General features: G+C 47.7%; 1 protein-coding gene across 2 annotated transcripts; it reads left to right on the forward strand.

Annotated features, from left to right (window-relative positions):
- The first annotated feature begins 733 nt into the window (after positions 1-733).
- CLRN3 (clarin 3) lies at positions 734-17,197 on the forward strand. Of its 2 annotated transcripts, XM_004479327.5 has the most exons (4): positions 735-866; positions 982-1,116; positions 9,921-10,100; positions 14,601-17,197. In XM_004479327.5, the coding sequence occupies exons 2-4, from the start codon at positions 1,062-1,064 to the stop codon at positions 14,870-14,872; spliced, it is 507 nt and encodes a 168-aa protein (XP_004479384.1). In that variant the 5' UTR covers positions 735-866; positions 982-1,061; the 3' UTR covers positions 14,873-17,197. The 2 variants fall into 2 exon arrangements, with proteins under 2 accessions (XP_004479383.1, XP_004479384.1); XM_004479326.5 differs by having other exon boundaries at positions 734-1,116.
- The last annotated feature ends 10,155 nt before the right edge of the window (positions 17,198-27,352 follow it).

The following is a 27,352-nucleotide window of genomic DNA, read 5'->3' on the forward strand; positions in this document are numbered from 1 at the left end:
CCAAGAAAAGTACAGGATGCTCAAGTTACGTACAACATTACTTTATAATTGGACAAAAAATACAACAAAAAAGAGTAGTGCAGAACACGTTGTGAACATCTGCTTCACAATCTCAGTAAATGATCTGCGCACTCACCAAATGGGGGAGTTGTCGTGACAATTTATACACTGTCAGCCACGGAACAGCGAGGATGAGAAGCATGGAAACCCAAAGCAAGAATATTCTGAACTACTTCTATGAGAGTACTACAGAGAACTAGAGACAAAACCTCTCAAGTTATCATTTAAATATGCAAATATACCCACTTAGAGGAAATGGGAGAGGCACTCTTCTCAAATAAAGTCTTAAACTAAGAAGGAAAGGGCCATGCAAACGTTTCTCCTTCCACGCCCCAGTACCTGTGATGGAGGCATAACCTTTCAGAGGGTTCAATGACCAGCCAGTTAATCAATTATTGAAAGAGTTGGGACTTTTGGTGTTCACTGCAACATTTTGGGGTACAGATCCTCTATGCCCTTGTTGTTTGTTAGGAATTCTGTTCCTGTTTCGAAACGGTTGGCTGAATTGGCTTCCCCGGCCCCTGACAGGGACGTTATAAACTGTGTGCTTAATGAAGGAAGTCCCTGGGAAGAGCCTCCCCATTTCCACTGGTTGGCTGTTTCCATAGCAATCCTTTGCTCCAGACCAAAGTTCAAGTATTACAAAATCTTTATGACCACGATCATAGGTCAACATTCATTAGCATAACCCTTCCTATGAGGAACAAGGTTTTACATTTTACAGCAAAGGCTCCATTTTTAAATACTGGACTCCAAATGATAAGGTCTAAAAGTATCATAAAAAGATCTTTAACTTGTTCACCTAGGTAAGTTATTTTCCTGAGAAAATGCCTACAACAAAGAAAACATTGATGTTCTTATCGAGCTTTTTCACAAGTTTTGGGTCTTTCATTGTAATTTGCTCTGTTCTTGCGACACAAGCTTGGATCACCAGCACAATTGCCATCAGTGACTTTGCTTCAAATGGCAGCGTTGTCATCACCTATGGATTGTTCCGTGGGATGAGTATCCAAGAATTGAATCAAGGACTTGCAGATTCAGACAAAGATTTTGAAGGTAAATGACAAAATATTTGGAATGGCTAGAGTGAGGTTGAATTAATTGGGTAAGATTCATGTCACACTATAGTTGGGCCAAAATAACTCTTAAAATATGTTTTCTTTGCAAGCTGGTGTTAGGCTATGGAGGTGAGCAGACTTTTTAATTTTGAAAACTCACCTTATTGTTCTATCAGCCTCCTCGGTTCTGGTTGTGCTTATTAGTACAAAAGTCTAAATCATTTTAGCAGTGGCTTTTAAAAATGGTACCTACCCAGGTTATTGATAAGTAAATAAGTGAAAATAGGTACAGGTGATGTGTATTCAACAGGCAGGAGGAGCAGCATTTTTAAATGTATCAACTGTGGATGTTTAGTTGAAGCAACAACCTCTGTCCAGAACCTCACAAGGGGCATCTATGTGGGAAAAAATTAAGTGGAAAACACAGTTGATTTCTTATTCCTCTATCACAAGTTCATTTCTTTAACCAATTTGAATTTGCTTTCTTACCTCCGACATTAAATTTCCAGTAATTCCATTCATTTATTGTATAATTCACAGAAATCCCTAATTTTTGTTGATTCTTACATAGTACATCCCTCAAAGGATGGATGGAATATAAAAATTCCTTGAAAATGATGGCCAGATTTAGCTATTTATTTGACTTCTGAAGTCTGAATAGATACATTGTATTTTATAAACTTAAAACTATTTATAAATTACACTGAATTTGAATTGTTTACTGCCTAAGTCTCCATGTTTATAAAATGTAGCATGTTAAATGGATTTTGCTTTGAACAAGTCTTATATGCAGGTATTATGTAAGCATTATCAGGTGTTACACAGTCATTACAACTTGACTTAGAAATACACATGACTTTCCACCTTGGGCAAACAAAATATTTAGTCCTCTTGTAATATAAAAAGGTAGGAGTGTGAGTTACAGACATTATCTCTGGTTTGTAGTCTGTTTATGACTCTGAAATGATTTCCAGGGAACACTCTTACAGTCCCCGGTTATAAATGTGCCTTTTTCAAGGGTGTTCCTTCCACATCTTCTCTGGGCTCAGCCTCAGCTCTGAGAAGGATGAAGAACATTCACTCTACATCAGCCAGAAACTAAGACTTTCAAAGATTCAGTCATGCTTTCAGTTATACGACGAGTATTTTCCTAACCAAAAAGTGTTCTAGTTTCTGAATCCCCAAAATACATTTGAAAATAATTTAAATAGAAAGCCTGCAACCTTTTTGTTTGTCATGGGTCATCTGCTTGGGACTGGTTGGAATTTGAGATAAATGACTCAGCGGAAGCTCTGATGAGCTACACCCAGGGAAGGCTCCGAGCAGGCTGGCTGGCCCGGGACTGGCACTGAAACCCCGTGTGTGGACATCCGGTGTGTGGTGCCCAGTGGGGGTGCTTGAAAGGGATCCTAGGAATCGCAAAACCTTTCGTGGAAACGTCCACGACAGCCTAGAGGGGGAGCGGGGGCCACATCAGCGTGCCAGCCCGCTGGGGAGAGCACAGTGTCCCTGGGCCACATTGCTGCCCTAGGGCCACATTCAGCTCCAGGCACTGCAGGCAGAGGGACCACCGCCCAGGCAGTGAAGGCGCCGGGGCAATTGCTCTTGCTGGCATCTGCCGAGGGGCCCTCCGGGCTCGAGAGCCTTCCTTGCAGATGATTTTTACTCATCATCGAACCTGGAAAACTGGAAAACAGCTCTCTTGATAGGGAAAAGTCACGTAATAGAAAGCACATCACATGATGCTCAGCTGCTTATGACCCGTGACAGCTTTACAGGAGAACAGATTCCAGTACTTATGGTGTGACGCGGATAAGCTCCTACTGGCTTCTCTTGACCACCCAGTGCTTATTTCCAAACAGAAACAAACCATTGGCAGAGCAATAAAACCCCTCCAAACACTGCTTTCCCGCCCAGCAGCAATGGATGGGCTTTTCCATCTGAGAACTGAAACTGGTCAGCCTCTTGTCAAGATTTTTCACTGATAATCTCCAAAGAGTAATGAATATTACAAAGCTCTGCGACATTTTTGCATAGGATTTATAACACTGTTCCAATCTGGGCTGTAGGTTTTGAAATGAAAGAGCAGAAGGAAGCGACAACGGCTGATTATGGAAGTGCCAAAGCAAAGCAGCCAACAATAGGTCATTGGGGGTGGGGGCAGCAAGCAGTGAAATCTGTGGAGGAAATTCTCCCGTGTGTAACTGGATCGCCTGGCTGATTTAGGCTGACCAGGGGCTCTACCAACCCCCTCTACACGCATCCCAGTTTGCCAAACATCCAGACGAAAAGTGACAGGTCCTGTAAATCAAGCAGTGAGGGCATTGCCTCTGATATTCTGAGAGATGTGGATTTTTAAATTTCAGTTCAAAAAGCTTTACTAAGAAGCTGCTGAATGGGGCGATTGGAGACCGGAGCCTTGGTGGGCTCTCCAACCTCCAACTAGCATGAGAGAAAGACCCTAAGTCAGTTAGATTCAGCACTGAGTGTTGTGTGCAGGGTGCTCTAAGAGCCGGTGCAGCGGAAATGTGTCTGCACAGGCCCTGTGGCAGTTTGATATTATTTATGAATTCCAAAAAAAAAGATATTGATTATATATGTAAACTGGTCTGTTTCTCTGGGTGTGATACCCTTTGATTGTATTAGATTCAGTTGAGGCATCTGATAAAATTATGTTAAGATCAGAGCTTTGATTCAACCACATCATTAAAGTGCGACTCAGCTTTGAGTCCCAGCCCCCTTAGGCTGATGAAACAGACTCTCACATGGAAATAGATACACAGCGAGGAAGAGAGACAGCTTATTAGGCAGGATTCTGTGGCCGGGGAAGAGAGATGAGCCTGACAGTCTACAGCTGACCTTGTGAAGAGAACAGAACAGCTGAGCCTGGAAAGAAATGAGCCCCTGGAAGAGAGACGAGCCTTATGCCAACCTACAGCTGAGATCAGAAGAAGCTGGGACCACAGAGCCTTAAGAGGAAGAGGAAGGCTGAACCCTTGCCTACATCACCCGCCATCTTGTGTCAACACATGGCAAAAGACTTTGGGTAATAATGTACCTCTTATGGTCCCTTGAGGTGGACTCTTTAGGGCCTTGTGACTGTAAGGTTCTACCCCAAATAAATACTCTCTATAAAAGCCAACAGGGTTCTGTACTTTGCATCAGCACCCCTTTGGCTGACTGATACAGACCCCTCAGAGGACAGACCCTCTGCACAGAATCTTGGAAAGTGAGTTGGTAGAAGGATGTCGTCCCACTCTGTTGCGACAGTCCACCTTCTCTTTGGTTTGGGGTCTTGGATGCTGCATAAACGCGGCCCTTGAAAAGAAGGCAGTTCCTTAACTTTGTGAAAATGTGGTCACGGTCCAAGGTCCAGGGGACATAGTGTGGAATGCTTCTCACACCAGCAGTAATGAAGACTGAATCACTTGCGTTGGGACATGGCGCTCTTGCGAACGTAATTGCAAATCCTCCCACGCCTGCACGCTGACCAAAACATATACTTTTACAAATCATTTTGATGGGAAGTTTTATTAACGATATTTCTGTTCACGTAACACTGGGTCTCTTTGTTCTCGGTTCTGAGAACAGTTTGGTGTGTAGGTATATTGTCCTTTGAGTCATCCATTTCCCTGTAGCTATGATCCTCAGACCCTGAGCTGAGTTACACCACCTGGGGAGGAATTGGCCCTCCCCAGACCAATTAAATAAGAATCTCTAGGGTGCGTTCCCAGGGTTCCTATTTTTAAAAATCCTCCTGGGTGATGCTAATACAGGGTGCTCCTAATTCAGAGGTGAAAACCACCGGTTTCCAGCACGGCCAGGGGCTAGAGGGACTGGTATGCCTTGCTGTACTGGGTATGGCTTTTACAGCCCTTGGCTGTGGCCTGCCTGAAGTCGAAATCCTATTAAGATGAGACTCCTGACTCAGCCCTGCAAATGAACCCAGGCGGGCTGAGTGGAAGTCTTGAGCTTGGCCGGCCTTGCGGAAGTTCTGCCTTTGAGTTAATGGTCAACTAGCCGGCAGTTTTCCCCCGGCCTGGCTTCCCCCTGCCCACCCATCGCCTCTCTCCACCTACCCCAGTTTGTTCTCAGGGAATTCAAAATCCTACTATTAGCCCAAGCTAAAAATAGAGGAAAACAAATCTGCTGCAAAAACCATAGAATTGATCGCAAGAGAGAAGAGCAAATGGCATCTATTTCTCCAGAGTTCATGAGCTCCTTCCTCTGCTCTGACCCCCACCCCTCACCCCACACAGACACCGGATTCTTTTCCTGGAGAGGAGCTACTTGTCATTTGTGTCCAGAGACTTCTGGGACACTGGGGATTGGCGAGGGTAGGGACAGAGGGTCTCAGGCCACTCTCCTCCCCCGGGGAGTCCTGGCAAACTTCCTAGAGGCTGGCCATGGCGGCAGGGACCTCCTGGGAATGCTCCCGGGCCACCTCCCGAGATCTCCTGATTTAGTGAGCACCACCAGTGTGCCGTGGCCCTTGGACTGAGGCCCTCCATCTGGCACGGAGGAGGGGACACTCGGCATGTGTTTGTTGAATGAACGGAGATACATGTCACTATCGCAGACACTTACGTCATTCCTATTTTTAAGTTATATTTGGAAAAAAACTTTGCCATGAACATCTTTATACATAAACCTTTACCCAGATCCCTGATGATTTGTTTGCTTAGATTTCTGGAAGTGAGTCAAAGTATGTGAAATATACTGAGGCTGTTCCTGTGATCACTCATTAGAAAGAGTTGTACCAATTTACTCTTAGCACATCTAACTGCATCCTCACAGCCCTGGGGTTTTTTGGGAAATGGAGTTTTTCCTCACACACCTGGGCATCCATCCAATGGCGAGCGATGCGAGCACGTCCCATCCTGGAGCTCATCCTCCAGGTGCTCTGGTGGGAGAAGCATTGCACTAGCCCCACAGGAACGCTAGATGCTATCCAGAAAAGTACAGCATGCTCCGTGCACGTATAAATATTACTTTATACGAGAAAAAGAGAGTGCACAGCATGCTGTGAATGGCTGTCTATCATCTCAAAAACGGATCTGTTCTCCAAATGGGGGAGTTTCTCCAAGGACCAGAAACGACAATTTCTAAGTGATTCGCCACTTGACAGAAAGACTATGAGGCATAAAGTCCCACAAAGCCACTGACACTCCCTCCCCTACTTCCCATGGACTTAGAGCCAGTGGGACTAGAAGGGCTGGAAGGCAAGCGGGGCCTGAAGGGTTAAATCTCCCTGGGTGGGGGCGCCTGGTGACCCTCATCCCTACAGCCCCTTCTGCTCCCAGCTGAGGAGAGCCAGGCCACTGCTGGTCTTAGCCCCTCCCCGGGGCTGCCAGAATCAGCCACAATTAGTTCCAATTGTGAGTGTGGCTGTTCCTGATTCAAAAGCTTGCCCTCCAAAAGGGAGACAAAAAAAGAACTGAATGTATTTGCTAATTTCGTAGGCAGAGAGCAGCTGTCAGATGTTACTGAAGTTTATTGTTAGTTAATTCTTGCAAACTTTCACTGGTTTTCCAGCTTTCATTGTTTGAGTTCTAAGCCTAGAGCTGGAGGGGAGCTAGAACTGTCATACCTATGTGGCAGGGAATTCAGAAGGCTGAAAAATAATTTTAACTAACAGCAGTCAAACTTTATACATAGAAAAGTGTGGGTCAGCAGACTCCAAAGGTCAAAAGCAAAGCTCGGCTTGATGGTGACTTTCTAACTTACTCTGGAAAAGTGGAATCTTAACCACTTAAGCATGATCTACATGTACAGCTTTTAGTAAGTGCACAAAGCCCAAGGTTCCTTACCAAACTTTGTAACGTGAAAGTTGATTTAGTCCCCAGCAACCTTCTGATTAGGTCCTGGAGTTTCCCCTTTAGTGCCCAAGGGAGACACTGGGTGAGTGTGGAGTGGATCCAGTGGTGACTAAGTTTGGAAACATCTGCAGCATTCCACCCCGCCTCTCCGACAGGGTGTGTCCTGCTGGTTTTGCTTTTCTCTTCCACTTGTCCCTTGGTATCACCCACTGTCCCTTGGTATCACACTCTCCAGAAAGTAGAGCGATTCACATCCCCCCAGCCATGTGGCTTATCCCCAGTTGGAGAAAGACCCCAGAGACTCAGCCCAAGGTCAGAACCTTCTTGACGTCCCAGCCCCCACCCAAGGGCGGGTGGCCCCCCACAGAAGGCAGGCAGTGGGCACCCCCATCCGACCTCACCTGTCCCCACGCTGGCGGGCAGCGGTGGCGGCTGGCATGCCAACACCTGTTAGAGTACTTACCTGGGATGCAGAGCAAAGAGTGGCGTGCTGAGAACTTAGCCATGCTCCAAGGGTCCTTAGCAGAAATTGCAAAGCCACCTGGTCCCACCAAGAACCCAGGTACGTAAGGGTGAGTTGAACTCTGACTCCAGCCCCTCGGTTACTGAGCAAAGCAAAACGTTCTCTAACCAGGAGCGGAAGGTCCCCGTCTCCCTGCTGCCGGGCTGGTAACGTGCCGTCTTTCTGTCTGTCCTCCCACGGGGTGGACAATTCCCACGTTTCCTCGCTCCCGCCCTTTTGCTTTCCTGCCCCCGTCCTTTTCTGTACTTTCTCCCTGCTCTTTGTGTCACACCCCCTCCTGCTGCCTTCCACTGCTACTTCCCTGGGCTTCTCCCCTACCCCCTCGCCTGGCAGCCCCTAGCTCTGGGCTCAGCTACCATGAGGCGCCCCTCAGGTCCCTTCAGCTGCTGGACAAACGTCTTCACGAAAAGGACCCCTGGCCACCAGCCCGGCAGGACGTTCTCAGGGTGCCCCCACCCCCTTGGCTCGGCTGGTCACATTTTTTTGTGTGCCCACTGTCTGCCCACCCTCATAAAGCCCTATTGATGACAAACAGGCTAAAAGGAATAAAATGACCAAATGGAGAGCCGACAGACTCCTGGGCAGGTGAACCTCGGGTCTTCTTGGGAGTCCTGGCCAGTGCCCTTTGAGAAATGAAGTTGACCTAGAGTATGTGCAGAAGGGTGGGGGGGCGGGGGGCCCGGCCCTTGAAGAACACTTGAGAGGGGTAGGGGCTACTGATCCCGCTTTCAGGTACTTGGGAAGGCAGGGGAGGAGCAAGTGCATTTCCTGTTGCTCTAAAAGGAGCAATTAGGAGCCCCTGGTGGAAAGCCATAGAGACCTGCGCTCAACGCAATGAAGAACTTCTACGTGATTGAGGCCGCGGAGGGAGGGAAAGGCTCGCTTGCAGGGAGGGCTTGCAGTCTGGGTGGGCTTGCGGGGGGGGGGGGGCGGGGGAGCCCCTCCTCACGCTGGTGGGGGTGGCCCTCACAGCACGCCGGGACCTTCTCCATCCCGGAGGGCGTGGGGACACCTTGGAGGGGAAGCAGAAGCCCTGGCTTCTGAGCAGGAGGGCCAGCCCATTCCAGAACTAGATCCCAGGGTGAGGGGAAGCCACGGGGCCTTTCCGCTTTTTTGTCTTTCGCTCTTCTCGGGGTAATGATGAGAGAGGCCCAAAGGGCTCCCTCCCCGGGCGCCCCCGAAACAGAAAGAGAGAGCGTTTTATTCTTTCTTTTCCACCCACACAGCTTACTGTGCCTTGCAGTTTCTAATGCTTTCGTTAGCACATTGCTATCGACTCTGAAATCTTTTTCCCAAGTTAATTTTCCTCGTACTGCCCTGACTTTCACAGACCATCACAGGTCAGCGATTCATTTAATGTGTAGCGGGTCTCCTGAGGACCTAGAACCAACGGCAGTCCCTGGAGACCTTCTTCAGGAGGGCGGTGGGGCCTCTGGGGTGAGCGGCCCTGGGCATTTAGTGTCCTGAATAAAGAAGCGAGCTGCCCGAGGGAGGGTGGCTGATGATGGCTGGAAGCCAGGGGGCAGACAAGCTCCCAGGCCAGGGCCGCGTTTGCTTCCCTTTGCGTGAGGAGCCTCCGTCTCTGAAGCTCCTTTGTACTTAAGAAATAGGCAATCCAAAAAAAAAAAAAATTATATTTATCAAGTACAGGTAATTGAGGAATGTATGTTTTTATTCAACTGTGCTTTCTTTTTCATTTTCGTTGTTTATATTTTCAATTATTCTACAAAATAAAGTTTAAAAAATGAGAACATATTTAAATGTAAAAAAAAAAAAAAGAAAGAAGCAAATTTTATAAAATGCAGAACTTGGAGGAGTGCAGCTTGGGAAGAAGCCTGACCCGCGGGCCGAACTCCCCAGCACCCGGGTGTCTGAGCCGCGTGGGCCTCGGACCCGCCGCCCCCGCCCCAGCGCGGCGTCGGGAAGGAGGGGCGAGCCTGGGTTGACAAGGAGCATCTCCTGCCCGTCTCCACCGCCGGCCTCAGCTCCCACCTTCTGGGTCACCTCTGTGAACGCTTCCCCTTTGCATTCGAGCACCTAAAGCAAGGTGTCCAACAAAACACACCCACATAGACAGAACAGCCCCAGTGGACGTCCACCTTCACGCTGCGGGCCCAGGCTTTTGGGGTGACCCGCCCGTCATATCTCCTGGTGGAAGCAGGGTTAGTGCTTGGAGGAAAAGGTGCCTCCTCTGCGATGACATTGTGCCAGGTGGCATCGGCGAGCGGGAAGGGCTGTCAAGCGGCAGCGGGTCGTGAAGGAAGGCACACCCTTCCCCGGGGACCTACAACGCTGGCCGGAAGAGCCATTGCCCTGCAGCGTGGGGGTGCGTTCACTCAGCCACAGGCTCCGCTCCGTCCTGGTCTCGCCGGACCTGGGGCGCAGACGGGGCGGGAGTTCCAGCCGGGGTGCCAGGAGGCCTCCGGTGCCGCGCTCCATGCTCATCAAGCCTTGTTTCAGTTTTAGGGAAACTGGACAACTCTTCCCAAAGGACGCTGCACCTGCTGGTTGTCCTGCTCCTGGTCCTGGCTTTGGCCACTTCGCTGCTGAGTTCCGGGTTTACCTTCTACAACAGCATCAGCAACCCCTACCAGACGTTCCTGGGGCCGCTGGGCGTGTACATCTGGAACGGGCTCGGCGGTGAGTATGGGGGGCCCAGCGCGCCCCGGGAAGCCCGCGCTCCTGCCCTCTCTCAAATATACACGAGCACACACAGTCACACACAGTCACAGCCGAGCCAGGGGCAATTACAGGACCCTTCCGGGTCCCGGGCCTCGTGCTGGGGCTGGGTTTTATTTTCCTCCAGCGGCATCGTTGGTTAAGCACCTCTTGGAAACAGAATTCTGTTTCAAATGCACTGGAGGGAGAAAAGAGGGCGGTGAGGAAAGGGCATCAAAATATATAATATTTGGTATTTGCTTTTGAGTATCTACTGTAACAGGTTAAACCAAAACACACATACATCCACAAAGCATTCACTGAGCCTCTGCATGAACTTGATTCCAAATTAGGCCCCTTGAGATGTACGGAAGTACACACACGTGCATGCACACACGCCTGGCTGCCGTTTATCTACAGTCCACTTGGGCTAAAGTCCACACACGACTCGCCTGCGTGATGACGCACAGACAACCACGGATGGTGTCATTAGGAGAATCTGGGGCCCACGCCCCCCTCGTCAGCTCCCTGTGAGGGCCAGGTGTCGCTGTGTGTCTTTACGAGGTTATTTGATGGTTTGTTGGGTGGGGGTGCTGGGGTGGAGGGTGGAGCCAGATGGGAAGTGGATCACCACTTGCCCCTGCCTCGGGCTGGGGTCAAGGTCAGGTCTCCAAGGTCGTGCACCTGCCAGGCTGCCAGGTTTCTCCTAATCTCTCCCTCTCTCTACCACCCACCCCTGATCTCAGGAATGGGCCTGAGGAAGGCTGTCCTATGAAGGGGTGGCTCAGGATGTGGCTTCTTGTAGGTTCCAGGAGATGCATTTAGCAGAGGCCCGAGAACTCCAGGCAGAGCCTCCTCTGCTTCCACAGAAGCCCCCATGGTGAGCTGGGATGGGGCGGCTGGAAAAGTCCCCTCATCGCTACGCCATGGCTCTCTACCTGTGCTGTTGAGCACTCAAAATCAGGCTCGCTGGTGTGTGCCGCTGGCTGATGGGCATGGCATAATGGCTTCTGCTGTGGCCATTGTGAGCTGCTACCGTGAGGCCACTGGACACCGAGCCAGCGTGAGCTGCTGCCAGCCCAGCTCAGGCACGAGGGAGAGCCACGCCACTCAGTTACCAAATGGGGACACCTGCAAAGTACAAGGGGCACTCGTGATAATGAAGCCAGGACAACAGGTGGAAACTGGGACTGCCGCGGGCACACCTGGCCACATATCACATTCCATACCCCCAGCTCAGCCCAAGGGTTTTGGTGTCAGGTTAATCTAGCCAGTCATGCATGGGTGGCCTTTTCCTTCCCTCCTGTATTTTCATTCCTGGTGGTAAAGACAAGCCCCCAAGTGCAATGAGCATCCATCCTATGGAATGAGAAAGGTTCCTTCCCCTCTCATGGCACAGCCACCTGGGTGGCAGGCAGGCTTACGAACTCAGATATTCTGACCCAAATGCCAAGCTCTTTCACCCACCTATTTCTATGATTATAGTTGACCAAAAGCCTAAACATTTGTTGCTATCTGATGGGCAGAAACTAGATCATTTTTAATTGTATTTTTGCTCATGTATAATAATTAAGAAGCCGGAGGAAATGGTAGCTTCAGGTATAGCTGGATTCAGGGTCTCAGGCCATATCATCGGAATGCTGTTTCCATCCCTGGCTCCATCTCTCGAGTTCCTTGGCCTTCCCTGTGATTTTAGGCATCCAGGCTCTGTCCTCCTAAAGGCTGCAGCCATTCTAGGCTTATGCCTGCTTTGAGCAAACCCAGAGGAAAAGAGCTCTCCTTTCCCAACGGGAAGTAACCCGTTGCCGCCGGCAGGGTTGAATTCACCAATCAATTGGTGAAGATCCCAGCCCACCTTGGAGTCAGGCCAGTGGGCAGCCCTTCCCCAGTCACAGGGCTGAGGGGGAGGAACGGGTTCCCCGGAGGAAAACCAGGTCTCAGTCCCAGCGGCAGGGAACCAGGGCCAGCAGAACAAGACAGACTCAGCAACACTTGTGTCTACAGACTTTAAGGGTTCGAATCCTGTCCCTCCACCACATCAAGAAGGAAACTGTTTCCTGCCAGGCTGTGGTTTCCTTCCCCAGCGCCTCTTTCCCTCTGCAGCTGAGCCAAGGCCGTCCTTGCCCATGGCAGAAGCCCAAAGCTTGTGGGTGGAGGAAAAGATGAATAAATCGGGGCTGGTGACAAAAGGGCCTGAGACGGCCTCCCTCCTTCCCCACCTACTTCTGACAACAGAGACCCTTTGAGGGAGAGCGAATTCATGCCACATTCCTTTCCTCAGCTCAGGGACAAGTTCTAACACAGAGAAGGGCCAGGAGGTGGGCGGAAAAATAATCCAAGGCATTGATCTGTCGGGAGGAGACTTGAGTTCTGACAAGCCTGGAGGGACGCCTTTGTTCAGCCGTTTGGCTTTGACTTTGCATCTGCTTTCCTCAGCAAGCCCCCTGCAGCCCTCTCGATCAGAGCGCTTGGCCCTCTGGAGTCGCCTGTGGTTTCCCGAGGCTGGAGAATTTAGCGAAAACTCCCCCGTTTACCCAGAGCCTCGTCTTTGGTGGCTCGGCCCCCAGAGTGGACTTGAGTCAAAGCTGCTCCTGAAGAGTCCTTGCCTTGGGAGATTGCAGCTTGGGGGCCCAGAGGCCAGGTCAACTTCTGGGGTGTCCTGGGGTGAACTTCAGGGCCTGCAAACCCCCAGAAGGGCTGGATTTGGAGAACGTCCTTTTGCTGGCAGGCATGCAGGGAGGGTCCTGGAGGGGAAAAAGAGGGGGCAGGCTTCACAGCTAGTTTCTGACAGAATGGGAACGAGTCTACTTTTAGGAGAAAGTAGCAGGCCCACCTCCCTGAGTCCTGTGCCCTCTGACCCCGGCCTGTCCTCTGCCCCACACTGGCCTGAGAAAATCAAACTTCGGGTAGGGGAAAGCGACGTCGCCCGTCACCGGCCCAGTGACAGGCCAGGAGGGGAGGCCAGCCTGCTGAGCTCCCAGAGCACCTCCTGCTACCACAGGCTCCTCCAGTCCTTGGGAAGAACTGGGGGTCCCGGAAGCTGGAGGAGCCGGCGGTAGAGGCAGAGCCAGGTCCATGCCACCAGCCATCTCGTCCTGAAGGCGACGGACTCAGCTTGGCCTTTGTGGGGTGGTGGCCCTTCCCAGTTCAAATCAAAGCTAGAGGCACCCCCCCTTTGGAGAAAGTACCTCTGTATTCACCCTCTTCTTTATGAGGCAGCTTTTATGAGAACCTTCACAGGAGCGTAATGAAGGATTGAATGCACATGGGGCTCTTGGAGAGCATCAGAGGGCAGGGACTTTTGTACATGCAAACTATTAGGAAATAAAGTCCTTAAGTCGAGGAGCCACGCCCGTCATCACGGGCAGCTGGAGCACTCTCCTTGCGGTCACACACAAAGACCACCTAATTAAGAGCCTTTGGAGGACCCTTTGGAACACAGTCCTGGTCGTGGGTGATGGCTAGGGCACGTTTGACACCAAATGCCGGCCTGGTGCCGAGTCAATGTCAGGGATGAAGAGTTCTCGGGATGCCCCAGAGGCCTCGAGCATGCGCGCGTGCAGCCACCCGGAGCCCGGCCGTGCTGGACCACGTGCACTGCCACCTGCGACGCCTGCCACGTCAGCGTTCCTTTCCCTCTGGAAGGTGCAGAGTGGGGCTCCCAGGAGGGAAACAGCCTCCAAGCTGGCACAGCCGGGCCCTTGGGGCCTGCCCTTCCATCTAACGAGGCCAAGGCAGCTCTCTTAAGCTCCTCCCGAGGGATGCTCTTCAGTGGAATCCGAAGTGATGAATTCGAGAAGAAAGATTAAAAAATGAAAAATTATCTTCTCAAATAGTTGAGTCAGGGCAGCCCTCTTGGTTAAATGCAGGCAGTGGCTCCTCAGGGCCTAGAAAATCAAGTTCAAGCTCCTGAGCTGGCATGGGAGGCTCTCCTGGGGCGGGGCTTCCCATCTTCCTCCAGTGCTTAGGAGCCCCACAAGCTGGGCTCACGCCCATGCTGCCACAACTCTGAACTCTTTACTTGTGCTGCCTCCTCCACTTGACATGCTCTTTTCCTTCCTCATCCTTTCCAACTCCTTATCATCCATCAAGCCCTCTCTAGCCAGCTTCTCTATTGACCCTCCTGTTCATTCATTCATTCATTTTCACTCATTCATTCAGCATGCCTACTATGCATATTGCCCTTAGGGTTGGCTGTTGGATATATTACTTTACTGTCATCATCATCATTTAGTTCTTACACCACAGCTACTGAAAAGATTTGAGCTGGAATGTTTGCTCTTGGCCATGTACTGTCCTGAACAATCTTCAGCATCTCATCCTTAAAATCTAGTTTGTGTCTCACATTTCTTTTGTATTTTTTCTAATGCCTAAGAGATTGTCAACCCCGGGGTTGATAGTCAATAAGTGCCCCTAGAGTGCAAATGCCATTAAGAAAATATGGATTGCCATGTCATTTATGAAATTTCCTCTTCTTTTCAGCAATGTTTATTTTCCTGACCATGATCCTGTTTGTGGTGAACACACAATCTAACCATCTCTCAGAAGAGTTGTCCCGGATTCTTTACCCAACATTCACTCTCCGAGAGGCGACCCACCAGTACGGGCACTCATTTTGGCTCATGTTGCTCATCATTTTCCTAAATGTCATCACTGTGGTCATCATCGTTTTCTACCAGAAGGCCAGATACCAGCGGAAGCAGGAGCAGAGGAAGCCAATGGAATATGCGCCGAGGGATGGAATTTTATTCTAAAGAGATCTTTCATGTCAGGTCGTGGAGCAGTAACTGGTTAGTTTGTCTGGACAATCAGCATGGTGAAGTGAAGTCCTGGCTGACTGTCATTTTGTGATCATTTTCATTATCTCATGACACTATGTTCTTCATATATGATCTATCCCTTGATAAGAGTTCCCACAAGACTGGGGAAAATGGATGGGAAGAGGTTGCCATATGTAACTTACAAAACTGTAGAATGATTAAGAGCTGATGGATCTTTCAAGATCCGGTCTTATTATTTCAATTAAGAAAGGCTTGGCTAGACACCTTTCCTCTGAGTAGCTCAAAGCATTTCACCACTTATCATCTCATTGTCCTCAGGAAGGAACAGATGTCATCATTTCCACTCCATGAATGAAGATTTCTGGGAACAGCATCATCAGAACTGGTCTTTCCAGGACTGAAAAGATCATTTAGGGATAAATAATCTCCTCTCTGCATCCTCAGTCACTGATGCAACTTGAGCCCATCATTGGGTAGAAGTGCTGAACCTGTGCCCCTCAAGCCCATTTTTGAGAATCCAGCTTGAAATTCCCATTCTGGAATTCTTGGATGGAAAAGAATAAGGGGTGGGGAAAGAGTGAGAGAGAGGGAAAACATCTAGCCCTTCAGTCTAAATGCTAAGAAGGTTTGGTTGAAAGGCTTGGGCTGAATTCGGTCAAAATGGAAATGAAACGTGGCACCAAGTTCTAGCGACCAGTCCATCAGCCAAGACTGTGTGAGTTAGTGCAGTGTAGACACAGATGCCATTGATTAGAAGGAAGCGTATCCCCTATCAGCTGCCTCCTGTCCTGCTAGGGGACTGAGGAAGGAAAGGGTGAGGACGTGGTGGTTTGTGGACATTCCTGGAATCAGGGCCAGAGCAGACAACAGAACCCAGGCTTTGGGGCGCCCTCTAAGAACAGGTGGGTAAACTAGTTTATGGTTTCATCAGAAGACAGTAGGCAATCAAGAAAATTAAAAAATGGATTCGATCTGCTTTGCCAATAGGATGCATTCCTAGAAAATCACTGTAAGACTTTCGAGCTTGACTCTCCCTCAAATTAGCCAGGTGGAACATCAAAAGATTCTAAAACAATTGTCTTTCACATCTTGATGGAATAAGTCAAAAGGAACAGAATACTTGGGTATAATTTGCAAAACAGAAGCTCTTTGGACAAAAAGATATGCCATTTGTGAAGCTAAAAGTGATTAATAACTTTCTTTTTTTTTTCGCAATCTGTCTGAAAAATAATATTTTTAATTGAAAGAAATATTTATTCAGAACTTGCAATGTGGCAAGCAAGCACCCTGGTACTCTGAGCAACAGGCTGCCATGAAACCCACTATCTAGCAGTCAGGACAGGCACTTACATTTCATTTACAGCAGACACTTAGCCCCAAAATTGTGTTCATTCTTTGAAAGGTCATTTCTCTATAACCTCCTACCCCAAAGTCCAACTAATTTAATGACACTCTAATATGTTAATTTATTAAGAAACTTTGAACTTATTAAAAGTATGATCTTCAACAGTGAACATTTTCTAAGTACTTAAAAGCAATCAACATGTCTGTTCTTTGTAGGTTTGACTTTTACATATGATTTCGATAATGTGGCCAAGCAATTAAGATAAAATGGATATGGCTAACGAACCCATGCAAACAATTGATAAATAGACATGCTCACACAATGTATTAATGTAAATGATTTTGTATAAAGTCAAGAGCAATGCATTTACTTATCCCAGCATATGAGCAAAGCTCAGTTTCTTTAGGGAACAAATTGTTTTAATCTTTTTTTCACAGATGACATTTATGGAACCATTGAAAATACAGGCATCAGGTGAAGGGAGCTATGTTTCCAATGTGGGAGTTGATGGTAATGGCTCTTAGCTTGTTTGAAGTTGTTAGGTAATGAAAACTACCAGCAGACATTCGGTGGAAATCTTGGTAAGCAAGAACAAGGCTTGTACACTATTCCAAGTACAGTCAGTGCCTAAGGAACCCCATGCCTCCGCGCTCCAGCTTCTGGGTTGGGACACAATGAGGTAGACTGAATCTTTCTTTCTCAAGAAATAAGTGCTGTTGGGTAACAATTTGCTATTCCAAACCACTTAATGTAAGTGCATTCTCTTACAAGTGATATAATGGAACCATTTGGAAACGCTTGTTTTGGAGGGGCCCAAATTATTCTTTGGAATTAGAACGTTTTAGGGGCCCTGATATGACCCTTAATTAATCCACATGGTCTTGTTATGATGAAGTGGCTTACAAAGTTGATCCATATTTGCAAAATAAATAAATTACATAAAATATCTTCAATATTATTTAAAAAAACATTCTACGTTGATAACCTCAGGAGAATTAATACTCAGTGCCTGGACTCCTGCCAATGAATTGACATAGGCAGAGCACATGGGGTCACAAGGTAACCTCTAGGCAAATTTAGCTCAGATTAGAATAAAAATAATAATTACTATTATCTTCATTATTATCTTATTTGATTGTCCCAACAAGCCCTGTGGATTAGCAGAGCAGGGAGCATTGTTCTCTTGGACAGGACACAATGGTATGTGTCATGTATGATACTGGCTGAACATCGTGTGCACCCTGTACCTTACACGAGGAGTCACAGGTAGAGAGGTCTTCCAAGCAACTGACAAGGAGATAGAAGACCATTCTGAGCAACACTGAAGACCCACATGCTTTCCCAGCGGCTCTCACTCAGTCTCGAGTCCTTATTTGTGCCTTCTGTGGTTGCTCCAGCCTCTCTGAGGTCCCAGGAACCCGCAGACAGATGCTGCAAAGGAAAACCGCCAAGCGAAGTTGAGGAGGGGGCTCTCCTTACGTCCCCACCAGCTCCCTATCCAAGGGCTTCCTCCTTCTCTTTCACTGGAACCAGCCACTTAGTACAGACTTGCAGCTGGGCTCTTGGTCACCTGAGCCAGGGTCTTGCCACCTGAGAAGGGAAGTGGACACAGACTGTGGGGGACTGGGATAGCTGAGAGTCTGGAGCTTCTCTGACTTTGAAATCCCGCCCTGGAGAAAAGCTGAGGAGCCGTGGTCTCTGCACCCTTCTGGGCTCTCCTGACCTTGGCACCCACAGACCCCAGGGGCCTCGGGCAGAAAGGTCCTACCCACCTGCTGAGGGCTTCACGTGCTCTCTAGTCCTCGGTCCCCATCCCCATCCCCCAAAGATTCCCACCCCGGGGACTCGGGGACACATGGATAAATGGAAGTGTCATCCCATAGCCAGCTGTCAATGTCTCACTGATTAAAAATGACATAATAATAAATAATAGAAATGATCACCAGCATTGGGTTAAGCAGGGAAGCTCCGCAATCTGACCCCCTGGGATCTGCTACTCATGACTTGGATACGTTGATCTTGCTAAACCATATTTTAATCATCTGTAAAATAAGGATGTTTATCGCGAGTTTGGCTCATGTGCTGTTGTGAGAATTAACTGTGATAAGGCATGCAAAGGGCTGAGGACCCTCCATAACTTCCCATCCTTTCCAATTCATTTCAAATCAAACCTCAGCCCAGGCTCGGGTGCAGCCCAGAGCTGGAGAGGACTGGGCCCCTGCCCCCATCCCCAAATAAGGCAGCAGAACCAGTGACCGAAGGACTGAGGTTTCTGAGATGTGGTCCTTAAGAAAGACAGCAATTAGAATATCCAACAACTTCCTAGCTTTAGACTGTGAAAGCTTAATTTTCAAAATATTCAAATGTTTAGTGAAAAGAAAAATCTGGAAAGAAATACATTCTATTTTGTAACTATTACTTTTAAGCAAACTGTATAAAAACCCAACAACCCCCCTCCATCCCATCCCCTGACAAGAGGGTAAATTTTAAAATTTTAAACTTGCACCTCTGTGGAATGATCTACCCGGCTAGTCAACCTGAATCATGCCACTTCAGCCAAATGTCTCACTCGTGTAAATCACTCTTCCAGAAGTGGGAGGTGCCTCCTGTTTCAACCCAGGGCACGACAACGTTGGGATGCACTGAGGATGTTCCAGAAGGGGCGTCAGCTCTGGTCCTCACAGCAGCCATGGCAGCGATAGACTTTCCTTGTTTTCCAGGTGCCAGGCCTGAGAGCGTGTCTACTGTAAGTGGCTTACATGGGAGATTCCACATGGAGAAAGCTTTTGTTGGTTTAATTGATCCACTTTATAAATGAGCTACTGGGGCTCAGAGAAGGGAAGTCGTGCGCTTCCACGGCATAGCACAGGGGAGGCTGAGCCAGGATTGGATCAGGTCTACCTGCCAGGTTGCCCGAGAGGTCTGTGGGTGGGGCAGAGCCCCTTAGGTGGTGTCATGGGTGCATACAAAAGGGTGTGAGACATCTGAGGAGCCTTCAAACCCCAGTCCTTGGGTACCGTCATGCATGTGCCATTCCAAGTGACTGAGTCGGCAGGATTCGTGGGGTGTTCAATCAGGCAGACAGCCACCTTAAATTAAAAATGTAACCCTTTTCTCTGGAAGCTACTCACTCCATGCTATCACCCCTGTCTTCCTGCACGGATCATATACTTCATACAGACTAACCTCTGCTTGCCGCCTCATCACAATTAAGTGCAGATCATTAGCTCGTGTCAGGGGGCGTGGAGGGGAAAGCTTGTGCTTATGCTTTAGGAAGAGGTTTCAGTCAATACTCATTGGAAATAAACTAATTGAACGCCAGCTAGACTCAAGGCATGGAGGTGAGAGCTGGGAACCCAGCAGTGGACACAACAGACAGGGAGCTGGTGGAGAAACTGGATAGAGAGACACGGAGTCTGATGTGAAAAGATGGTACCTGAAGGGCTAGTGGGTGCTGTGGAGGGTTCCTGGAGAAAGACTTGGCCCTGGGTCCCCCATAAACAGTGGCCTTGAGCAAGGATGGAAAAGGACCTTAGAGATTCTCCCATATGACCCACCCACCTTGCAGAGGAGTAGAGGAAAGAGGAACGCAGTGAGTGAAGGCACAGCTTCCTCACCTGAGAAATGAAATATAGGGGTAGAAGATTTGGGAACTTTTAAGTTCTTTTTGCTTCCTTTGAATTTCATAAAGTTTCTTTTTTAAACAAACATTCACATAAACACCAAATGTGAAAATGTCAAGGTTCCAAGTATGTACATTAGCATTTCATACATGTTTTCTATGGAATGTTCATGTAAAAATATTTTTGACTGCTTGTATTCCAAGAGCAATGTAGAAAGCCTACGATGCCAGGATCTTGCTTTGCTGTGTTGTTGTCGAAATGTTATCTTCAGCTTTTATCCAACAAAACCCAATGGCTCATAATGACAGGTATATTTGATAGCACGTGAAAATGTTCATTTTCATATTCTTGAAGTGAGGGGTCCTTTAACCAAGCTTTTGCTTTCCAGACTTTTTCATTTTTCACTTATAAAAGTGCCAAAGACCATGAGGTACCCTGGTGCAGATACTCCAGAGTCACTAGCCTGGAAATCCCATGGTTTTTACTGAGCATCCCAACACACCAGTTGTTTCAGTCAGGGTTCCCCAGAGAAATGGAACCAAGAGGATGTAGGCACATCAAGAGAATTGGCTCACAGGATTGTGGGGCTGGCAAGTTTAATCTGGAAGGTGGATCAGGCTAGAATCTCAGGCAGGATTTCATGCTGCTGTCTTGGGGCTGGATTTCTTCTTCTCCAGGAACCTTTAGCTTTTGCTCTTAAGACCTTCAACTGATGGGATGAGGTCCAACTACATTACCAGGGCACTCTTCTTTACTTAAACTCAACTGATTGCAGATGCTAACCACATTGATGAAACACCTCCACAGCAGCACCTAGCTTAGTACGTGATCAAATAACTGGGTGCAGGAGGCTTGCTGTGATGACACATAAGTCTGCCAGTCAAACCAGTGTTTCATACTCTGCTGTGAACATGGTTTCTTTGGAAACGTTTCATAGCTATACTCTGACCCAAGCTGGCTAATGCCAAGTCAGCTGATAAATCATCATCTCTAATGTCCTGCTTAAATAACTTTGATCCCAGTGAACACTTGTCTAGGTTAATGCCTCCATGAAAATTTTGTACTCATGAACTTGTTCAATCATGCAGAGAATTTTGATAGCAAGATAGATGACACCATATCTCCAGAGGATCAAAAAAGAGATTGATGACAGTGAAAATACATCATAGGGGAGTGGATGTGGCTCAAGCTTCTTATATAGGAGGCCCTGAGTTTGGTTCCTGATACCTCCTGAACATACAAAAACAAGGGAAGTAAATGTGGCTCAAGCAATTGGGCTCCCCTCTTCCATATAGAAGGTTCAGGGTTCGATACCTGGAGCCTCCTGGTGAAGGCGAGCTGGCCCATGTGGAGAGCTGGCCCATGCAGAGTGCCACCCTGCACAGGAGTGCCGCCCCATGGAGGAGTGCTGAGCCATGCAGAAGTGCCGCCCCACACAGGAGTGCCGGCCAATGCAGAGAGCTGAGGCAGCAAAATGATGCAATAAAAAGAGACACAGAGAGGAGACAATAAGAGACTTAGCAAACCAGGAAGCTGAGGTGGCACAAGAGAATGACTGCCTCTCTCCCACTCTGGAAGGTCCCAGGATTGCTTCCTAGAGCTGCCTAATGAGAAAACAACCAGACACAGAAGAACACACAGTGAATAGACACAGAGAGCAGACAATGGAGGGAGGGGGGAGAAATAAATAAATAAGTCTTTAAAAACAAACAAACAAAGGAGACAACTTGGGGGAGCCGATGTGGCTCCGTGGTGGAGTGCCAGATTTCCATATGCAAGGTCCCAGGCCCAATCCCTGACCCTGGTACCGAGAAGAGACGAGACGAGACGAGACGAGATGAGAAGGTACCGTAGTTATTTTAGGCCAGGGACTCTCAAAAACCTTTTTGGTCCCAGGACCCCTTTTCAACCTTACTAACAATTGAGGACTCCAAAGAGATTTTGATTATGTCAGCTATGTCTATTGATATTTATCATATTAGAAATTAGTAAGATTGAAAATATTTTTATTTATTTGAAAAATTTTCATTACATGTTAATAGTTACGTGAAAAATATACATTTTTAAGAAAAATAACTACATTTCAAAACAAAATTGAGTGGCATTTTGCATTTTTGAGAATCTCTTGACTAAATGGCTTATAGGCTTAATAGAAGTCTGCTGGATTCTCACATCTGCTTCTGTCTTCAATCTGTCATAAGAAGTTGCTTTGGTTGAAGAAAATCGACCTCACACAGAGATCTAGTTAGATGCAGTGTTTTAATAGCCTTGTTAGATAACTATGGATAGTCTTCTATGATACTCCACCAAAATCTGACACGTGGTAGCTTCTTCGGAGCCAGTTCCAGTGTGGAATCTGAAAGCTCATCAGTGAGCTTTTCCTTCCTGCTGCATTGGCCTCTGCCAGTCTCCCTTGTGCTGTGACTGGATCGTTAACCTGCTTGTAACAACACGTATCCATCACTTGGAAATACCGGCTGAGTATTGTGGAGATCTTCTTTAAATGTTGACACATTTCCTTATAAACTATAGAAATTCACATTGTTTAGTATCACCACCAATCTCATCAGGGAAGTCTTTAAAATACCAGGAAGCTGCTAAGCTCACAACAGCAGATTAAAATGTTCCCAAATTCTAATTTTCACTTGGAAGCTCAAATTTTATTATTGGCAACAAATGACTGTCAGTTGTTTCCCTTGAAATGACAGGCTCACTTTGTTCATTTTTGAGAAAATGTTGCCAAATACCCAAGTCTGAATAGGCATCATATGCCAGTCATTCTTTCAAGTAAAAATGGAGTTTCATGGAAAAAAGCAGTTAGTTCAGCTCCCAATGCAACCAACCACACAAATGCTTTTTCCTTGAGTCAACCAACACACTTCATGTGCAGCAGAAATGCTTATGTGCATTTTCCATTAATATTTTGTAAAGCAATATAGGGGCCTTTGAAGAAAATTATTTATTAAAAGTAATCATTTTTACTTTAAGCGAGGACATTCTCAACTGAAACTTGCCTTTTAATTTTTTTTCCTGCAAGTGTTTGTGGTGAAGAATGCAATAACTACTAGTGCAGTTTGGGGCCACTCGATCCATGCAAAGACATGAGCAATTTCACCCATCACCACTCTTCCACCGTCTGTTCAAGGACTACAGTAAAAAGAGGGAAAGGACATCCTAGTGTTGTTATGAAAATAGTTTTGGCCTTGCAGACCTCCCAAAGGGTCTCAGGAACCTGAGTTCTGGAACCACTCTTTAATAACTGGGCTATAGGCCTCTCCCATCAAATGCTGCCATTCTGGAATAAGTGAGCCAAATGAAATTTATTAAATCAGTGTTGCACACTTGGTTTTGGTCTTCCCATCAGTTGAATTTCAGTGTAGAATTCCTAGGGGTTGGAAGGGTTTTGCATCCTCAAGACAACCTTCTGTGTATTTTATTTTTCCCTTCTTAGATTTGTGCAAAAGGCTCCTTCTCTAAAAGGGATGGACACTAGCCCAGAACCCAACTGAAGAGTAGTCTTCAGCTTGATTACTTGGAGTTTATATCACCATTAAAAGTATCTGAGTAATTGCTCACCAGGGTTGAGAGAATCAAGTCATCTCCTCATGGGTCCCCAACAAAGACGCTTGAGGTATCTACTTTTCCAGCTGGTCTGGTCTGCACCCAATCTGTGGGGCCCCACACTGGCATCTGGTAGACCCAAGTCCACAGCGAGGTCAGTCTCTATGGGTTTAGCAGTGCCAGGCCCTGCTGCGTCATGTGTAATTACACCCCTGCAGTAGATCTTCCTAGAGGGAGAAAGGTTGACAAATCTTTTTGTTGGCAATGACTGTTCTGGGCTCTTTTTTTAAATTGGATTTAACTTTCTATATTTTGAAGCTCCACTGTTTTCAAAAGAATCCGAATTCATGCCAGTAGCCTGGTTCGCCATCCTTTCTGCTGTATCTTCAAGAGCTTGCCCTGAATTAACTGGACATTTTTTAAGTGGTATAGAGGCAAGTGGTGAGGCAAGTGTGAAATCCCTGCTTTGAGGACTAGGCGCCTGCGGCACAAGGCTCTTCCTCTGGTTTTGGAGGACGTCTACTTGTAGAACCTTCTCCAAAGCCTCTGGTTTCTGTGGGCTTCATTTTAGCCCGCGGCAACCCATATTGTTCTTTGTTTCCATCTTCAAAGAGAGGAAAAGCTGATAATAAAGAAGCAGGGATAATTTTATTGACTCCTCAAACTTCAGGGGACTTGTATTTGGAATCCGATTTCAACTGCATCTTCACCTTGATCTGGGGAGGGAGGGAGGGAGCATATATCTTTATCATCAGAAACATTCAGGTCTCCCCTCAGCTGAAGATAAGGGTGTCCAGAAAGCCTATTATGCCGGTTGGACTATTTGCCCCTATATTAAGTTGTCTCAGATTTCTGTATTTTTAAAAAATTTTCTGGGTTTTCCTTTCCAGGTAACTGCGCTCTTCCCTTGCTGATTTTTGTTTGTTTCATTCTCTCAGTTTTATATCTCACTGCTTTTGAGACATGCATGCCCAGAAGGCCGTGTGCCCACGTCTAAGTTGCTAACTTTAATTTTATGTGAATTTGAAAACCACTTATCCAAGATTCCTTGCTTCCTGCCTCTTTGGCTGGACACTTTGCTTTTTATTTCCAGCAGAAACAAAAAGATGACAGAGACTGTCATAGAGTAAATATAATGTGCTGTAGGGGCTGGAGGAGAGCAGGTAGCTGATGGAATGAGTCGGTGAAGTATTCACAGAGGAGGAGATGTACTAATGGAATCTTGAAGGATGAGTTGGCGTTTGTCACGTAAAGATGGGGGAGGGGCATTCTGTCTGCCACCCTCCCCTCCCTCCTGAACCTTCCTTTGAGAACTGCTATTTGAAGTAGTTCATGAGCCACCCAAGAAGCCCCACTGCGTGAGAGCTTGGCCCATCTTTTACCCAAGACGGTATGCCACACCTCTGTCACTCTTTGTTCACCAGCATTGATTTGCATTGACTGGCTCCAAAAATCAAATACATCTGCCTATAGAGAAAGAAGATTTGCCCTCACTGCGGATGTCATCTTGGGCTTCCAAAGTAATTCCCAAACCTGTTTTGAGTAATGGCCCGCAGGTTGACAGAGGTAGACAGTTCTTTGATAGTAGCTAGAACAGATTCCAATAGGCAGGTAGGTTTCTAAATCAGTTTTTATGATGCCTGGGCACAGAACTCTATTGGAACAACATTTTAGAAAGAAGTTTGGGGTCCCATGGCCCTCTGCATCATGAAATTCAGAATCTGAATAAGGCCTGAAACACTGACTTCCATGTTTTACTCTGTTTCTATGGAGAAGAGTTAAGTAAGCTGTGGCTATAACCACATGATGGGACGTGATGAAGCAAATGAAAATGAAACTTGAGAAGGAAATACAACAATATAGTGTTGTGTAAAAAGGCAAAATCACACTGTGAGCACAGATTGTCTCTGGGTGTTAAGGTGCACTTGGATTTTATTTTATCCTATTTTCCTGAATTTCATACTGTCAGCATGTATTACTTTTATATTCAGAAACAGTAATCCATATTATTTTTTTAAGAAAGTAAGAGAACAGGAAATGGGTGCCAGGGCCTGGGGGGTAATCACTCCATTCGTTGTGGGGGCTGCAGGTCTTCAATTCCAGCTAAAAGTTGGGAGAATAGGGTGAAAGCCGCCTCCCTCAGAGGGCTGTCACCAGGCTGAAATGGGGTGATTTCAACCCTGATTGTCAGGCAGTTGTTGGCTGTGGCCGTTCCGGGTGCTGCTCAGCCTTCCTGTGTTTTTGTACTACAACTCCTCCCAGGGTAAGCGCGTTGTCAAGGTGGCTGTGGACGTTTTCTCTTATGGTAATGCTCTTTGGACCCATTCACCTAAGGCCGGGAGAACAGAAGGGAGACCTGATGGCAACTGTTTGCTGATAAGCCCTGGGCTGCGGTAGATGAAGAAGAGCCCTGAGCTGGCGCGTGGCTCCTGGAAGGGTGGGAAGAAAAGGCAGGGCATTCACCCCAGCCACGGCTCAGCTCTCCAACACCGCCACAGCACCGGGTGGTGGCTGAGCCCGAGATCAGAAACTGGGACTTAATGAACTGTCAGCTGACCAATGGCGTGACCTGAGCTGGAACCTTTCCTTTCTGGGTCTCGGTTTCTCATTTGTATGGCGGGAGGCACTTGGTGAACCCAGGCTCACTTCCAGACGTTTCTATGATTAGGTCACTCTGGGTCTTTCACGAGAGTGGCAAAAGTCAATCCTGGGGTATACCTTGTTCTGAATCAAGCACGTTGTCATGCAGCTGGTCGTTTAGGGAGTAAAAAGAATTGGCTGTATCTGGCCAGATGCTGAAACTGAATGGACTGATTTGGGAGCATTTCTCCCCCAGAGGAGGACAGATTCTGGCAATGAAGGATGAAGAAAAACCTTCTGCAGACAGACTGTCAGCAGCTTCTGTCCTCAACGCGAAGGCTGGGTGTGCTACCTGAGTCACTGACAAAGTCACTGAGTCACGTGCCTGCTTATCTAATCACTCACGGCGAGTGAGTGCTGGGTCAGGACGGGCAACTTCTGCCCAGGTCAGGAGGAAGAGTGCTGTGCCCTGTCGAAGGCCACGTGCTTGAGCTGTTCCAGCATGAGCAGGGCAAAGCCTGGGACTCCTCACTGCCTGGGATTCAATCTGCGAAGAAAGGAAATCCAGCAGGAGTCAAAGGAGACCCAGTGCCTTCTCCATCATCAACTAGCGAGAAGAGACAGCCGCAAACGTTTAAGTGACCACGATAGTGAGGGGGGGGGGCAGTTTTTCAGCAGGAAAGAGCTTCCTAGCTTCAAAGAGTTGAATGAAATGGCCTTCACTGGCTCCTGCTTCTCTCTTAGGGATGTGCAGTCCAGGGAGTTGAACAAAGGCCATCGATAAACACGGTCTTTGTCACCCAGGTCACCTGCTCGGAGGAACAGCCCTGCTTTCTAAGAAAGCCCCAGAGTCTCTGTTGGGGGGAGAGTTACCAATTACACAAGAGTGTTCCCACAATGAGCGCAATTTTCTCCACACAATGATGTTGTGACGCCCTTCAACCAAAGCACATGAGGAGCCAACTCTTAGGATGGGATTTAATGCTACTCTATGTTATGGATTGAATGGTGTACCCCAAAAGATAGGTTCAAGTCCTAACTCCAGTAGAACCTCAACATGTAGCCTGATTTGCAGGTAGGGCTGTTGCAGGTGGATTTCATTATATCGGGATGGGGTCGTACTGGTGGAGGCTGGGTCCCTACTCCCACCTGCCTGGTGTCCTTCTAAGAGGAGGGAAATCTGAACCTGAGATGGCCGGACCCAGGGGAGAAAGCCTTGTGATGATGATGCAGAGACTGAGTGCTAACGCCGCAATGCCCAGGAGCTGGAGGCGGCCAGGTAGGGCTCTTCCCAGCAGTTTCAGGGGCACTCGGCCCTGCCCACACCTTGGGTTCAGCCTTCCG

Source organism: Dasypus novemcinctus, chromosome 6 (genome assembly GCF_030445035.2).
Source record: "Dasypus novemcinctus isolate mDasNov1 chromosome 6, mDasNov1.1.hap2, whole genome shotgun sequence".
NCBI classification, from domain to species: domain Eukaryota; kingdom Metazoa; phylum Chordata; class Mammalia; order Cingulata; family Dasypodidae; genus Dasypus; species Dasypus novemcinctus.